At 49.0% G+C, this 15888-nt stretch overlaps 1 protein-coding gene across 2 annotated transcripts; it reads right to left on the bottom strand.

The window, feature by feature from the left end:
* Positions 1 to 3323: 3323 nt before the first annotated feature.
* Slfnl1 (schlafen like 1) lies at positions 3324 to 6652 on the bottom strand. Of its 2 annotated transcripts, none has more exons than XM_004670491.2 (4): positions 6218 to 6652; positions 4407 to 4934; positions 4050 to 4190; positions 3324 to 3446 (listed from the first exon to the last, which is right to left on the bottom strand). In XM_004670491.2, exons 1-4 carry the CDS (start codon positions 6650 to 6652, stop codon positions 3324 to 3326), a joined length of 1227 nt encoding a protein of 408 aa, XP_004670548.2. The 2 variants fall into 2 exon arrangements, with proteins under 2 accessions (XP_004670548.2, XP_045004591.1); XM_045148656.1 differs by having other exon boundaries at positions 4407 to 4751.
* Positions 6653 to 15888: the final 9236 nt, after the last annotated feature.

Below are 15888 nucleotides of genomic sequence, written 5' to 3'. Positions count from 1 at the left end.
TTTTGTTTGTTTGTTTTGTTTTTTTAATTGAGATAGAGTCTCACGCCAGCCCAGGCTGACCTGGAATTCACTATGTATTCTCAGGGTAGCTTTGAACTCATGCTGATCCTCCTATCTCTGACTCCCTGTGCTAGGATTAAAGGTGTGTGCCACCACACCCAGCTATACCTGGGCTTTTTATATGGGTTCTGGGAATGGAAGTCTGGTCATTATGTTTGCAAAGCGTTTTACTATGATCCCAGCCTTGAGCTTTTCTTGTTAGTAGAAACCAGGATTTTCCAACTAGGGTTCACATCTCAGTTGTCACATGCCAGGAGATTGAAAGTTACTCAGTGCTGTGTGTGCTTCTTAACATGGGCAACAGGCGGCGCTATAGACCACTTACACAGGCTGCTTTTCTCTGCCTGCTGTGCGGCCACACCTCACAGATGGAGCTGGACAGCTGGTCACAGGAGTTTTCAGCTGGCAGGCATGACTGCTGTCTGCCCTCCCCAGCCTCTGCAGCTCAGATCTGACAGTGCAAGGTCACTGGAAGCAGGGTTCCCTCTAAAGAAAATTGTGGGGCATTGTTGACATTGGCAACTACCTGGGCTTTGGCCACAAGTTCTGCTGGTCACAGCCTTCATTTGTTAGCCAGATATGGAAGTTTGGGAGGAAAATGTGTTACAAGTTGTTTTAGCAGCTCCTACCAAAGAGACCCTTTATTGTTCTTATTGGTATTGACAACAGCTTCCATAATTCTAGACAGTAAACCATGATAAATCTTAGAGACTCTTTTTGACTCCCTGGTCCACCATCTCCCTTGAGACTCAGAAGCATGTCCTCTGCCTCCTGACCATGAGCAAGCTCTCCCCCCCACCCCCCGCAACAGAGTTTCACTCTAAGCCCAGGCTGACCTGGAATTCACTTTAGGGAAGCCTCATGGTGATCACCCTACCTCTGCCTCCAAGTTGCTGGGATTAAATGTGTGCACGACCATGCCCGGCTCAAGCCTCCTTTTGACGGCCTGTTTCTCAAAGCAGAACATCTTCACTTCCAGTTTTCACACCTTACTTGTGGCTGATTGAGTGTGCTTCTAGGCTTTTCTTTCATGCCCCATTCTGAAGGAGTGCTCCTAAAGGGATATGCATACTTGGGGACAACAGAGCCCCACAACAGTAAGGATATGGCTAGGCGTGGGGGTTGTATGGAAGTCTTCTCGTGTTTCTGCCCTTGGGGAAGATGGCCTCAACATTGGACAGTTGCGCTATGCTGGTCACCTGCATAACCTTTTGACAGAGAGGCCCTCACTTGCTCCCCAAAGCTTGCCATGCTGGCTATAGACGGCACCAGAAGGCAGCAGTGTCAACTGAGCAAGAGCAGCTAGCTGTGCTCCCCTGCTCCTTCCAGTAAAACACTTCTGAGGATCTAGATGTCTGGACCAGCATCCGGCGTGCTTGCCAATGGATGGTACTCAAACACTACCTTCTGGCTTCACTTTATTTTATTTTTTGTTTTGCTTTCTTTCTTTTTTTTTTTTTTTTTTTTTGGCTTTTTGAGGTAGGGTCTCACTCTAGCCCAGGCTGACCTGGAATTCACTATGGAGTCTTAGGATGGCCTCGAACTCTTGGCAATCCTCCTACCTCTACCTCCTGAGTGCTGGGATTAAAGGCGTGAGCCACCACGGCTGGCTTTTTTGTTTTGTTTTCTAAGGTAGGGTCTCACTCTGGTCCAGTCTGACCTGGAATTCACTATGTAGTCTCAAGGTGGCCTTCAAGTCATGGCTATCCTCCCTCTGCCTCCCGAGTGCTGGGGAATAAAGGCTTGTGCCACCACACTTGGCTTCATTTTATTTTTTATTGTGCTGGGGATACATCCCATGATTTTACATGTGCTAGCTAGTGACATGCTCGTCCCCTAAACCACACCTTAGTAGTACATTCTGTGTTGTTGGGGACAGCACAGTGGGTGGATGACTTGTCAAGATTTGAGCATGCGCAGTCACGTTTGTCTGCTGTAAGCTTGGTGAGTGGTGGCAGGGGTTGGATCCTCCTTAATGCACAGGAAGATCGAGTCTTGGAGCAGTTGTAGGTGGTCTAGGAAGTGTCCCTTGGCTAGCGAATGGGCTGGAAGTAGGTGCTGGTTTTCAAAGTTTTTCCTTTAATACCCACTCTATGGATGTGGTCAAGGGCCTCTACTGCAGAAGTGAACGCTGATGACTGACATCTTTTTAAGCAATGAAGCATCTTGTTTAAGGTCCAGCAAACACTCATTAGACTGAACCCTGTGTTTTGGTGAGGAAACAACTGGTGACAGTACTGTGGTGGTCAGGGTGGGGGATGGAGGAACTACTACCTGTAATCCCAGTACTTGGGAGACTGAGGCAGGAAGATTGCCTCAAGTTCAAGGACAGTCTGGGTTCCACTTGAAGGTGGAGAGAAGCAAAGTTCTCTTCGCTTTCTGAGGGAAAAGGGTAACAGGACAGGGGAGCAGCCAGTACAGTTGGCATGGCTGGTTCAAGGGGCAGCAGGAGGTGAGCACAGGGGATTTCATGGTGAAACAGCCCGGCATGGAAGGCAGGAGAACAGGATCTGCTTGGGCTGTAAGGTCAGTCAGTAGAGAAGCGTGAGAATGGTTAGAAACTCCTCCAGGGACTCTCAGAGCTGCTTGGCTACGGCTGGCAGGGATAGCCCACGGTCACATGGGTAAAGGGACTGAGGCTGAGGTGAGTACTTTTGCCTCATGCACCTGGTCTTTCAGACAGAGCTGGACTTGGTACTGAGGAGCCACAGTCTGTGTGGTAGCCCAGGACAAGCTCTGCCTCTCAGGCCGAGGTGGGTTGGGTATGGGACTTGTGATCTGCAGTATCTGGCTGGCTGACCAAGGGTCCTAGAGATAATCAGGCACTCCTGGTTGTAATGAGTGTACTCTATTAAGGAACACTGACAATGGCAAGTTCTAGCAAGTTAGTGGTAGGGCTGCAGGGCAGTTTGTTTGTCCCATACCCGGTTAACATGTAGGCTTTGCTGGCTGCAAGTGGCCTTCCCAAGATGACAGATTCCTTTCTGGCCTGTCAAGTTGACTACAGTACCCAGCTCAGGCAAAAGGAACATTTAAGGAGGGAGAGTCCTTTATACTAGCTCAGCTAAAATTCCTTCTGAAGTAAGGTTCCTTGGGGCTGGGCTGAGAACAGTTGATGAGCTACGCTACCACATGGGCCCAGCATCTGCAGTGCTGAAGGAGAGGAGGCCAGAGCTACATCCATGTGCATGCGGCCTGTGTGTGTGCAGAGGCGTCCAGAGGGCCTCCGCGGCGCATGGAGCACATCGTCACAGGACACATCGTCACAGGACGCAGCAGCCGCACAGCCTGGACCGGTGCTGCCGCAGCTGCAGCTGGAGCTGCTCCTTCTCGCCCGTCAGCACCTTCACCTTCTCCTCCAGCTTGCCCAGCTCTGTTGTCCACTTCTGAGGGGACAGCATGGCAGTAGATGGCCGAGCTGACATTGTCCCTGGCTATCTACCCTCAGGTGAACCACAGATTGAGGGTGGTTGGCTATGCTGCTGCCTCTGGCCAAGAGCCCCGGGGTCTTGAAGCTACTGGCACACCACACATGAGGATGGCGCAGCCTCCCAGGGGCAGGGCAGGATTGCTACTTGGGCACATCCTTCTGTCAGCTCCCGTTTTCCACTACTCTTTCAGCACTTGGTAATTCCTCGTAGAAAGGCTCCTCCTGGGACTCAGTTTAGCACCCACCTGTCCCTTGATACCATGGTCTCCCCCATTTGTAGCATATCTGTATTCCAATCTCCTTGTCTCCCGGTTATTCAACAACAGAATGTCTAAACTACCCAAGCAGGGTGGGCTGGGGCTATCAGGTCAATGGAAAGATATACAGAGATTTCTCTAGGGAGACCCCAGCCACCAAGCAGTGTCCTGTGGGTGGAGGTGAGGGTCCTTCCGTCTAGCCCTCCTGTGCAGGATCCTGGCTTGCCTGGGACTGCTTGGTGAGGGACCAAAGGAGCCCAGGAAGGACTGGCCCAACATCCCTCAGACCTTAGCCTCCTCACCTGCCTGCACCAGTCCTGGATGGCGCCGACAGACAGTGGGCCTTGGATGCTCCCATCACGTCTCAGGAACACTTCTCCCTGGTCTGTCTCATAGAGCTGTGGCTCGCCCTGGACTTTGGAATGCACAGTCAGGCGGAGTACCTTGGCAGGAGCAGTGGCAAGTCAGGGGATGCCACATCTGACGGTGGCTGTTGTAGGCTTGCCCACATCACCCTATACTTCACCCTGGCTCCTTTAGGCAGCCTAGTGGGCTCCCTTCCCCAAATCCTGTTCCACTTGCTCCCACCCCAGCTCTCTGCTCACTCAGCAGTCACACAGCCACTATCCTGCTGGGTGGCTACCTGGCTGGCAACTCACCTTGAGGGGCACACTGGTGGTGGAGGTGCTGATGACAGGGATGAAGGTGAGGGTGTAGGCGTCAGGAAAGACCTGGGGCTTGAAGCCCTGCAGAATAGAGTCCACCAGCAGGCGGGCGCGGTCCTCTTCACGATGACCACAGCGAATGCCCTGCACCAGGCCGCTGTCCTCCACACCCACGAGCAGGCTGCCACCCTCACTGTTGAGGAAGGCGCACACGTAGCGCCGCACATGGTGCTTGAAGGCCAGGTTCAGGTACTCACCACTGCCCCGCTTGAACTCCATGTTTCGTGTCTCACTGCCCAGGAAGGCACCCTGGAAGAGCTGCTCCTGGCCCAGGATCTCCTGGTGTGCAATGGCGCTGTCAGAGCGTGCACCACTCGGCCGGTTCTGGGTGATTTGCCGCTGCCCAGCATGGTACCAACTAGGCGAGGAGATTGCAGGCTGGGCTGGTAGTGGGAGGCTGAAGCCTGGGTTACGACCAGGGCTGGGACCAGGGCTGTGGCTTGGGCTTGGGCCACTGGCCTGCTGGGAGTCATGAGCAGGGTGTGTAAGCCCAGGTTGAAAGCAGGAACCTCTATCTTAAAACCGAATGCTAGACCCCATCATCCCCTCTCTTGTGATGTAGCTCTTACAGGCATCCCTGATGCACGCCCTTGCCCGCCCAAGCTAAGGGACTAGTCTTGTCCATGTCCTGCAGCCAGTGTGGGCAACTGCTGAGCTAGGCTTTTTGTAGGCACCTGATGTGGGGTGTTGGGGCAAGGAAGGAAGCGATGGCTCCTTTGGGACTGGGGTCGAAACTCTTCTAACAGTTCTCAGCAGTCCTAAATGCCAGCTCAGTGGTCACTTCCTGTTTCCTGTGGCTTTGTCCCTTCAGGGCTGGGCACTAGCTGAGCTGGTGCCTGGAGGTGAAGGGTGTGACCTTGCCAGCCCATCACTCCCCAGAGTAGATGAATCTAGTTTCAGAAAACACTACTGAACTTCCATAGAAACGTGAAAGCAGGCATACCTGTGTCAAAAGGTGTCACACCCATTCTCCCTGCCTCTTCCTCTCCCTCTCAAATAAATAAAAACATTCAAGATAAAAAGTATAAAGGGCTGGAGAGATGGCTTAAGGTTGAAGTGCTTGCCTAAGATGCCTAAGGACCTGATTTGATTCTCCAGGTCCCGTGTAAGCCAGATGCTCATGGTGGCACATGTGTCTGGAGTTCATTTGCAGTGGCTGGAGGCCCTGGCACACACATTCTCAATCTGTCTTAAATTAATAAATAAAAATAGATAAAATAATAAAATAAAATAATAAAAAAATAAATATAATAAATAAATAATAATAAAAAAATAAAGGGCTAGAGAACAGGCTTGTCCTTCAAGCGTAGCACCCCTCACCCCAGTCCCTTCGCCTTTGCTGGTTGTCCCTCCTGCACCTCCTTCCTCAAGCTCCCTAAGTCCCAGCCTGGATTTTAGGTCTCCTAACGTATTTGCCTCCAGTTGCAGTGAGGGCCTGTAGCCACTTTGACTTTGTGACCGGTAGCATCTAAACTGCCCTTCTCAGCCTTGTTCCTGGCCCAGCATAGGTGCTGGTGTTTGTCAAGTGGACAAATGGGATGGACCAAGGAGAATCAGGACTGGGCATACCCTCGCAGACCCAGGGGTGGATTGAGAAAAGAGGCCTTAGGGCAGTATCTCCCTGGGTGAAACAGGATAGTCACCTGAGTCACACCTCCTGAGTGTATGGGTTTGTCCCCAATTCCCCATGACATTCACACTTGTGGTCCTAGTATGGGGTTGGTGCTTGGGCAAGTCCCACTTACCTCCCTGTGGTTTAAGGGGTCCCAGCCCTCGCTCATCACCAACTCCTTGCCACGAGCGGTGAGCTCTTTGAGGATCAGCTGCTCCTCCAGGGCCATCTGTAGGCGCCAGGGGAGGGAGGCCAGGCTGGCCTTGGAGGTGGCCACCTGCACCAATGCATATGTGTTCCGGGGCCGCCTCACCACCTCAATGTGTTCCCGTGCCACTGGCAGCTCCAGCTGCTCCAGGGTATCACGCAGCAGGCAGGCAAGTACGGGCACTGAGAACTGGGGGTTCAGGTGGCCCACATAGAGTGTGTGCATGCCAGAAACTGCCTTGAGGCCAGAGTCCTCAGGCAGGGACTCTTTTGGAGGCTGTTCTGGTAGGGGCTGCTTGACCTGGGACTCTACAGGGGACTCCCGTATCTGTGTCGGCTCTGATGTTTTTCTGTGGGTCATGGCGGTCTTCCTTGGTAAAGTCTTCTGGAATTCCTCACTTCTCGTTCCTCCTCCAGGGCCTCTCAATGGGGTTCACGGATGCCAAGGCTCTTGAAGGCTCGAAAACTGGCAGAGGCTGGGCAAGGCCACAGAAAGAGGAGGGCAGAGGGGCAGCAGGAAGGGGGTGGCCACTCACCTGGGGGCTAGGACACCAAAGAACTGAATGGGTCTGAGACAGTCCACAGGACCTGTGGGCAGACAAGAGATTTGCCCAAGAGGGACCAGAATTTACCATCTCTGAGGTCCCCTCTATATCTTTTTTTTTTTTTTTTTAAGTTTAGCGAGAGGGAGAGAAAGGCAGAGAGAGAATGGGGCACCCCAGGGCCTCTAGACACTACAGACGTTTGTGCCACCGTGTGCATCTGGCTTTGCTTATGTGGGACCTGGAGAATCTAACGTGGGTCCTTAGACTTTAAAGGCAAAGTTAAGTGCCTTAACTGCTAAGCCATCTCTGCAGTACTCACCTCTTTTTTCCTTTCTTCTCTTTCTTTCTTTTTTTTAGGTAGGGTCTCACTCTAGCCCAGGCTGACCTGGAATTTACTATTTAGTCTCAGGGTGGCTTTGAACTCACAGTGATCCTCCTACCTCTGCCTCCCAAGTGCTGGGGATTAAAGGTGTGCACCACCATGCCCAGCTTCTTTTTTTTTTTTTTTTTTTGAGGTAGGGTCTTGCTCTGACCTGGAATTCACTATGTGGTCGTTTCAGGCTGGCCTCAAATTCATTATGATGATCCTCCTACATCTGCCTCCTGAGTGCTGGGATTAAAGGCATGTGCCACCACACCTGGGTTCCTTTGTATCTTCTTGATGGCCTTGTCTCACTCCCCGATTCATGGTTAGGAACCTCCCAGCAGCCCTTGGGGTTTTTGGCCAGTAGGGTTTGTTACTGACTTTTAGGACCTTGGAGATGAGGTCTTCGCCCAGGACCCTATGAGATGGCCTGTGGCCCAAAGGCTGCTTCTCTTGCTGCCTGCTTTAAGCCCACTGTGAGGCTCGTGGGACCTTTGAAACTAGTCAGGACTGAGTCAGAATTTCTTAGGCTTTGGGGTACAGTGACCATGGCTATAGTCCTCAGTAAACAGCCTTTGTACATGCGTGTGCACACACATAGCTGGAGGTGGCTCAGAAGGAAGGGTAGAGCTAGACAGACCCTTGCATTCCACCCCGGGTCCAGGAGCTTACCCCCAACTGTGCCATGGGTGCCCGCACTACTCACCCTCCACTCACCCCCACACTCCCATTCTCCAGCTTGGGCGGCAGGCACCACCAGCTTGCATTTTTCCAAGTTAGGTCCTGGAGGTGGTCAGGACCTGAGAGCCACAGTGTGGGAATTCAGGGTCAACAGGAAGAGGTGTAAAGAAAAGGCCTTTGACCTTCATGTCCTGCTGGCTTCTGGGCTGGGGGGGGGCATGGGAGGTGCCAGCCCAGAGCTCCCCCAGCCCCAATCCCTGGCCAGCAGCTTCCAGGGCACATGGGACATGCAGTAGAGAGAGTGAGTCCTAGAAAGTGGGTGGGGCCTCTGCAACTGCCTGTGTGATCTCATAAGGGTCAACAATGGCTTCTGGGCCAGTCAGGGCAGGGGCTACCAAACAAGGACACTCCCTAACAACCTTGAACCTGCCAAAAACTGTAAGCATATACAGTTGCCCACTGTGGTGAATGTCCCTCATAGCCTCCGGTACTTTATTTTTTTTGGGGGGTGGGGGGGATCAAGGTAGGGTCTATCTCTGGTCCAGGTTAACCTGGAATTCACTATGTAGTCTCAGGGAGGTCTCTCATGGCGATCTTCCTGCTTCTGCCTTCCGAGTGGTGGGATTAAAGGCATGTGCCACCATGCCTGGCCCTCCAGTATTTTTGATTGAGGTTAAGCTACTCACTTAAGTCTCCAGCTGCCTGATGGAGGAGGTGTCACTGGGGGCAGGTCCTGGGGTCCAGCCCTAAGGTATGCAGAGAGCCTTGAGCTCTGCCTGGGCTCCTGCTTGCTGCAGGTTTTTGTGCTTGCTGGTTTCTCTGATGAAAGGGAGCCAACTTCTTCCTCCATGGATGGAACTTCTCCTGGATCTGCAAGTTTGAAATAAATCCCTTCCTGTCCTTCCTTACATATTTAATTTGAAAGCTCCAGGATACCCTAAGTGAAAACCAGCAAAGTGTAAAACTATCGTGTGTTTTCATGTTTGTAAAAAGGAAACATTTTCCTATTTACAGACGTGTACATAATATCTGAAAGAGTAAAAAAGCAAGCAGTTTTACTGGTTGCCCTTGGGGAGAAGGAGGGATGTACAAAGACAAGGAATAATTTTCACTATATCTTTTATATTTTTGGAATTTTAAAACATGTAAAAGTATGACCAGTTTTAAAAAATAAATTTAACATAAATCAAAAAAAAAAAAAAAGAAAAGAAAAGAAAAGAAAAGAAAAGAAATCCCTTCCTCCTGTAAGCCAAGTCTGGTTTAGATGTACACTCCAGCATTGTGAAGGCCGCCTACACTTGAGAAGTTCTGTTGGCCTTAGGGTTGGAGGCAGAAGTTGGCTAGGGAACCTGAGAAAGGAGACAATGGTGTAGGGTCAGGGACGAGGTCCTAGCCCAGAGGGCAGCTGCACACGGTCTAGGAAGCACGGGCAGGCACTGTTCTGCGCATCTCTACAGCCAGCTCCAAGTCGTGCAGCAACAGCAAATCTTGGCATGCCCCTCCTGCCACGGACTCCACTGGCCATGAGTTGCTCTGGTGGCACTTGGACAGCTGAGCTGCCGCTTTTGTAACTATTGCACTGGACATGCACAGGGACAGCTGGCCACAAGAGGCATCCTGACAGGGCCAGAGGCATGTTTCTATTGATTTCATGTGGAATTGTCCCCTGCTCCTCTTTCCTTTTTTTGCTGAAGCGAAATGGGGAGGGGGGGGATGGTGTCCAAGTCCACTGCTTCCAAGTCCTCCAGGGGAGAGGAAAGAAGACACTTGGAGGACGAAGACTCTGCTTAGCCGATGAACGTCTACTCTCATTGTACCCACTTTTTCTCCTTAAAAAGCCTGAGCTCTGGGCTGGACAGATGACTCAGTGGTTAAGGCACTTGCCTGCAAAGCCTAACAACCTGAGTTCATTTCCCCAGTACATATGTAAAGCCAGGTGCACAAAGTGGTACATGCATCTGGGGTCTGTTTGCACCACCTAGAGGACCCTTGTGTGTCCATTCTCTGTCTCTCTCTGCTTGCAAATAAATAAAAATAAAATTACAAAAAGCTTTGAGTTCTGAGATCTCCTGAAATAGAGATGTGAGAAGGAGAGCTTCCATCTTTTTCAAGGCCAGCTTGAAATAAATCTGTTTCTTTCTACCAGTTTCTGTTATCTGGGTCTTTGAGAGCAAGCAGTAAGAACCTTAAGATTCTGGGAACACTCTCATGACTCTAGGCTGTTAGGTAGCCATTCTACATGAGGATTCTCAGCTGAGTTATTTGGGCTTTCCTGCTTGTACTGGCAACCCCTTTAAAAAAAAAAGGGTTGGAGAGAATGGCTTAGCAGTTAAGCACTTGCCTGTGAAGCCTAAGGTCCCCGGTTCGAGGCTCGTTCCCCTGACCCATGTTAGCCAGATGCACAAGGGGGTGCACGCATCTTGAGTTTGTTTGCAGTGGGTGGAGGCCCTGGCATACCCATTCTCTCTCTCTTTCTTTATCTGCCTTTCTCTGTCGCTCTCATATAAATAATTTTTTAAAATATATATTTTTTTATTTTTATTTATTTATTTGAAAGTGACAGAGAGAGAGGGAGAGAAAGAGACAGATAGAGAGGGAATGGGCACGCCAGTGCTTCCAGCCACTGCAAACGAACTCCAGACGTGTGCGCCCCTTGTGTATCTGGCTAACGTGGGTCCTGGGGAATCAAGCCTCAAACCGGGGTCCTTAGGCGTCACAGGCAAGCATTTAACCGCTAAGCCATTCTCTCCAGCCCCCAAATAAAATTTTTTTAAAAATTAAAAAAAATATATTTATTTGAGAGATACAGAAACAGGTAGAGTGAGCTAGACAGAGAGAGAATGGGTGCACCAAGGCCTCCAGCCACTGCAAATGAACTCCAAATGCGTGTGCCTCCTTGTGCATGTGGCTTACATGGGTCCTGGGGAGTTGAGCCTGGGTCCTTTGCAGGTGAGCGCCTTAACCGCTAAGCCATCTCTCCAGCTCATTGGCAACCTTCTTTTTGGAGAGGGGGCTGCTAGGAATCAAAGCCAGAATTTCATGCATCCTAGGAAAGATCTATACCATTGAGCCACATCCCCCACTCCGCTACAATCTCTTTAGCCCATGCAGTCACCCAGCTTCCTGCAGCCTCTCAGAACTTACTAGCTTATGTAAGTAGGACATCAGTTCCACTTCTTAAAAAAGTCTTTCCCTTAAAACACGATCACCAAAAAAACAAACAAACAAACAAAAAAACCCAAAAAAACTCCACGATCACCAAGGCTCAGGGAATTTTGTGGAAGAGGGCGTGGAAAGATTGTAAGAGACACAAGTTGGAACATTATGCCCAGAGGAACTACCTCCACCCAATAACTGACTGCTGCTCCCCCAGCCCCACGGGGAATACCAGCAACCCCACTGAGAAGGGCCTCCTGTGGAACGGGGGCAGGGAAGAGGGAAAAGATAATACCAACACATGATGTATCCATACAAAGTATGTTCTTAATAAAAAAGAAATACTTAGAAATCTATAAATGGTGTCCTCTGAGAATGGCAGTTAGGATGTTCACTGAAGAGCGCCCTCACACAGTGCTTGTCTGTAACTCTAGAGTTAGACTCATGTGTATACAGCACTAAAAAAAAAAAAAAAAAAACCCTTGGAGAAGGCATCAGAGTCCTTTCTAGTTGGCCACATATAAGAACGTTCGATAGTGTATTGCTTTCAGAAGAAATAAAATTCTTATACTTAACTACAAAAAAAGCCTTTCCTTGCAAGCACGAGATAAATACATTTACAAACCCATGTATGAACATGGAAGTGCTGCAGCTGGATTGGGCAGTTTCTAGCCTCAGGATCCCTGTGGGTTTAGACTGGCAGAGTTCTCTGCAGAGTTCAACTTGTCAACAGGGGAAACGGCCCTGGACTTTAAAGCTCTTTATATATGAATTGTGAGTCAAGCTGAGGAGCGCAGACATGCTGTGGGGCACCTCTTCCTGCAGTGTGGAGTGGCTATGAACGCTGGATCCGCAGCAGGTACTAGGGTCTGCCTTCCCCTTTCCTCCCTAGTCAGTCTGTGCTCATTGTCCAGGGAGGCCACTGAGAGGGAGGGACAGGGTTGAGAAAGGAGCTCAGCCATCTCCGGGAGAGGACAAGGGTGGTACAGGCATACCCCTGTAATTCCAGCTCATGGGAAGTAGAGAAGGGATAATCAGGAGTTCAAGATCATCCTTGGCTACACTATGAGTTTGAGGCTAACTTAGGATACTTTATCTTAAACAAAGACAAAGAAACAAAATAGCAAAAGGGCTGGAGAGATGGCTCAGCAGTTAAGATGCTTGCCTGTGACCCCTAAGGACTCAGGTTCAGTTCCCCAGTATGCATATAAGCCAGATGCACAAGGTGGCCCATGAATATGGAGGTTGTTTGCGGTGGCTGGAGCCCTAGTGCACCCATTGTCTTTCCTACTCTTGCTCAAATAAAATATTTACTTACAGGTATTGAAAACTCTTGCGGTGGGGGGATGTTACAGACACAATCTTCATGGTCAGGAAAGCTACTCCACGCCAACTTTAGTCTTGAACCCTAATATTTAAACAAAATGGCCTGTCGATTCCCATCTGATTTTTTTAAAATATTTTTGTTCATTTTTATTTATTTGAGAGCAACAGACAGAGAGAGAAAGAGGCAGACAGACAGACAGAGAGAGAATGGGCGCGCCAGGGCCTCCAGCCACTGCAAGTGAACTCCAGACGCATGCGCCCCCTTGTGCATCTGGCTAACGTGGGACCTGGGGAACCGAGCCTTGAACTGGGGTCCTTAGGCTTCACAAGCTAGCGCTTAACCGCTAAGCCATCTCTCCAGCCCCCCATCCGATTTTTGACAGGGTCCAGCCCCAGCCACACACAAGGCATCTCATTGGCGCAGAGGCCTACATCCTAGTATCCACATCTTTGTCTTGGATGCCCACGAGTACCTCACTGGCATTATTGCTTAGGACAAGGGTCTAGACAATGCAACTGAGTGGAGGACTTGCACTATTTCATTGGTAGGGAGAAGGAGTTAAAGATGGGAAGACAACAGAGTCTAGAAGAAGGTCATGCCTTGCCTAACCAGCCCTATGTGAGGCCTCAGCTCTTCTGTTTTTTAAAAAGTTAAAATGTTTTATTATTTTTTTAAACATATTATTTATTTATTTGAGAGAGAGAGAGAGAAAGGGAGAGAATGGGTGCACCAGGGCCTCCAGTCACTGCAAACGAACTCCAGATGCATCCCTTTGTGCATCTGGCTAACGTGGATCCTGGGGAATCAAACTGGGTACCTTTGGCTTTGCAGGCAAATGCCTTAACGGGTGAGCCATCTTCTCCAGCCCTATAATATTTTATTTATTTATTTATTTTGGTTTTATTTGAGAGACAGCAAGAGGCAGGTAGGAGGATGTGTACAAGGAAATTTGCCTTTTTCAGAAGGTAGCGAGGCCTGAAGAGGTAAACCATCCCTTGCATTTCAGCCAAAGCCCAAGTGAAACCATAGAGGAACTGGTGAGACAAGCAAGATTGCTGCTTCCTTGGTGAACCTGACCATCAGTACCAGGGTGAATGAGACAGATATGAAGGGTACTCAATACTTATCAAAGCAGAAATCCAGGGGCTCCTAAGAGCTCATTACTGAAGTAGACTTAAAACACACCCACTGTAGGTCAGGGAATTTTGTGGAAGAGGGTGTGGAAAGATTTTAAGAGCCACAGGCTGGGATGTCATACCCAGAGGCATTGCCCAATAACTGACTGCTGTTCCAAAAAACATATAACCCACAGCCCCATGGGGGATACCAGCAACTCCACTAAGGAGAGCCCCCAGTGGAATGGGGGCAGGGAGGAGGAAAAGATGGTACCAACACATGATGTCCTCATACTAAATATGTCTCAATTAAAAATAAATTATATACCTGTATAGAATTGTCAATAAAAATGAAAAAGTAAAATTATATTAATAAGGAGAAAGAATGGGTGTGTCAAGGCCTCTTGTCACTGCAAATGAACTCTAGACCCATGCACCACACTTTGTGTATCTGGCTTTACAAGGGTCCTGTGGAACTGAACCCGAGCCACCAGGCTTTAAGCAAGCACACCTTTGGCTGCTAGGCTATTTCTTCAGTCTTTTTTCATCAGAAAAATTTATTTATAAATAATTTTTTAAAATATTTGTTTGAGAGATAGAGCGAGAGAGAATTGGGTATGACAGGGCCTCTAGCCACTGCAAACAAACTCCAGATACATGTGGCACTTTGTACATCTGGCTTTATGTGGATACTGGGGAACAGAACCTGGGTCCTTGGGCTTTGGAGGCAAGTACCTTAACTGCTGAGCCATCTCTCCAGCCCTATAAAGAATTTTTTTTTTTTTTGATGTAGGTTCTCACTCTCGCCCAGGCTGACCTGGAATTCACTCTGTAGTCTCAGAGTGGCCTTGAACTCAAACAGCGATCCTCCTACCTCTGCCTCCCAAGAGCTGGGATTAAAGGCATGTGCCACCACACCCAGCCCTATAAAGAATTTTTGAGAGCCGGATGTGGTGGCACATGTCTTTAATCCCAGCACTCGGGAGGCAGAGGTAGGAGGACTGCCAATAGTTCGAGGCCACCCTAAGACTACAGAGTGAATTCCAGGTCAGCCTGGATTAGAGTGAGACACTACCTTGAAAACCCCAAAAACCATATTGTGTATGTGCCCCTGTAAAATGACTCGAGACCAGTGAAATTTTTTGCTTTTAGTAAAATATTTTTTTTTCCCTTTAAGATAGACAGACAGACAGAGACAGAGAGAATTGGCATGCCAGGGCCTTAGCCACTGAAATCAAACACCAGAGACGCCACCTAGTGGGAATGTGGGACCTTGCACTTGCCTCTCCTTTGTGAGTCTGTCTTATGTGGGATCTGGAAAGTCAAACATGGGTCTTTAAGCTTCTCAGGCAAGTGCCTTAACTGCTAAGCCATTTCTCTAGCCTGTGAAAATTTTTTTCAATATTTTATTTGACAGAGAGAGAGACACACACACACACATACAGAATGGGAGAGCCAGGTCCTCTAACCACTGCAAAGAAACTCCAGATGCTTGTGCCCCTTGTGCATCTGGCTTACGTGGGTCCTGGGGAATTGAACCTAGATCTTTAGGCTTCACTGGCAAGTGCCTTAACTGCTTAGCCATCTCTCCAGCCCCCTGTAAAATATTTAAAAAATCCTTTTAAATTTATTTGAGAGAGACAAAGAAATAGAGTGAGTATGGGTGTGCCAAGGCCTCCAGCCACTGCAAATGAACTCCAGATGCACAGGCCACTTTGTGCATCTGGCTTTCTGTGGATACTGGGGAATCAAATCTGGGCCATCAGGTTTTACAAGCAAGCACTTTAACTACTGAGCCATTTCTCCAGCTGGACACCAGTGAAATCTTATTAAGGTTAAGAATAGTATAGGGGGCTGGAGAGATGGCTTAGCAGTTAAGTGCTGGCCTGTGAAGCCTAAGGACCCTGGTTCGAGGCTTGATTTCCCAGGACCCACATTAACCAGATGCACGAGGGGGTGCACACGTCTGGAGTTCGTTTGCAGTGGCTGGAGGCCCTGGTGTGCCCATTCTCTCTCTCTCTCTGTCGGTCACTCTCAAATAAATAAAAATTTTAAAAAATTTTTCAAAAAAAAAATAATACTATAGGTATCCAAAAATGGCAAAAATGGCACATGAACTATAACCCCAGCATTTGGGAGATGGAAGCAAGGGATGAGTTGTTCAAGGCTAACCTTGGCTACAAATTTGAAGCCAGTCTGGGCTATCTGATTTAATGAAAATAAAGTACCCTCACAAAGAAAGAAATAGAAAATACCTTAGGAATCCACCATACTTTGATTTTTATTTCTGAAATTGGATTTTATCTTAAAATGTCATTTTATCTACATTTTGGGTATGGACACGTGAAGTCTGGCCACACACTAGCAGTTATAGAGGTGTTACGCGTCTCTCTACATTGTGGTTGCAGC

The sequence above is a fragment of the Jaculus jaculus genome, chromosome 5 (assembly GCF_020740685.1).
Source record: "Jaculus jaculus isolate mJacJac1 chromosome 5, mJacJac1.mat.Y.cur, whole genome shotgun sequence".
NCBI classification, from domain to species: domain Eukaryota; kingdom Metazoa; phylum Chordata; class Mammalia; order Rodentia; family Dipodidae; genus Jaculus; species Jaculus jaculus.
This window is presented reverse-complemented; position numbering and strand designations above follow the sequence as displayed.

Bases quoted from the DNA above. Each gene is read 5' to 3' on its own strand.
- Slfnl1 (XM_004670491.2), bottom strand. From the start codon at position 6,652: ATGACCCACAGAAAAACATCAGAGCCGACACAGATACGGGAGTCCCCT. The intron at 4,935-6,217 runs GTAAGTGGGACT...CATGACTCCCAG, and splicing joins ACCCCTTAAACCACAGGGAG to CAGGCCAGTGGCCCAAGCCC. The intron at 3,447-4,049 runs GTGAGGAGGCTA...CTGTCCCCTCAG, and splicing joins TCCAGGACTGGTGCAGGCAG to AAGTGGACAACAGAGCTGGG.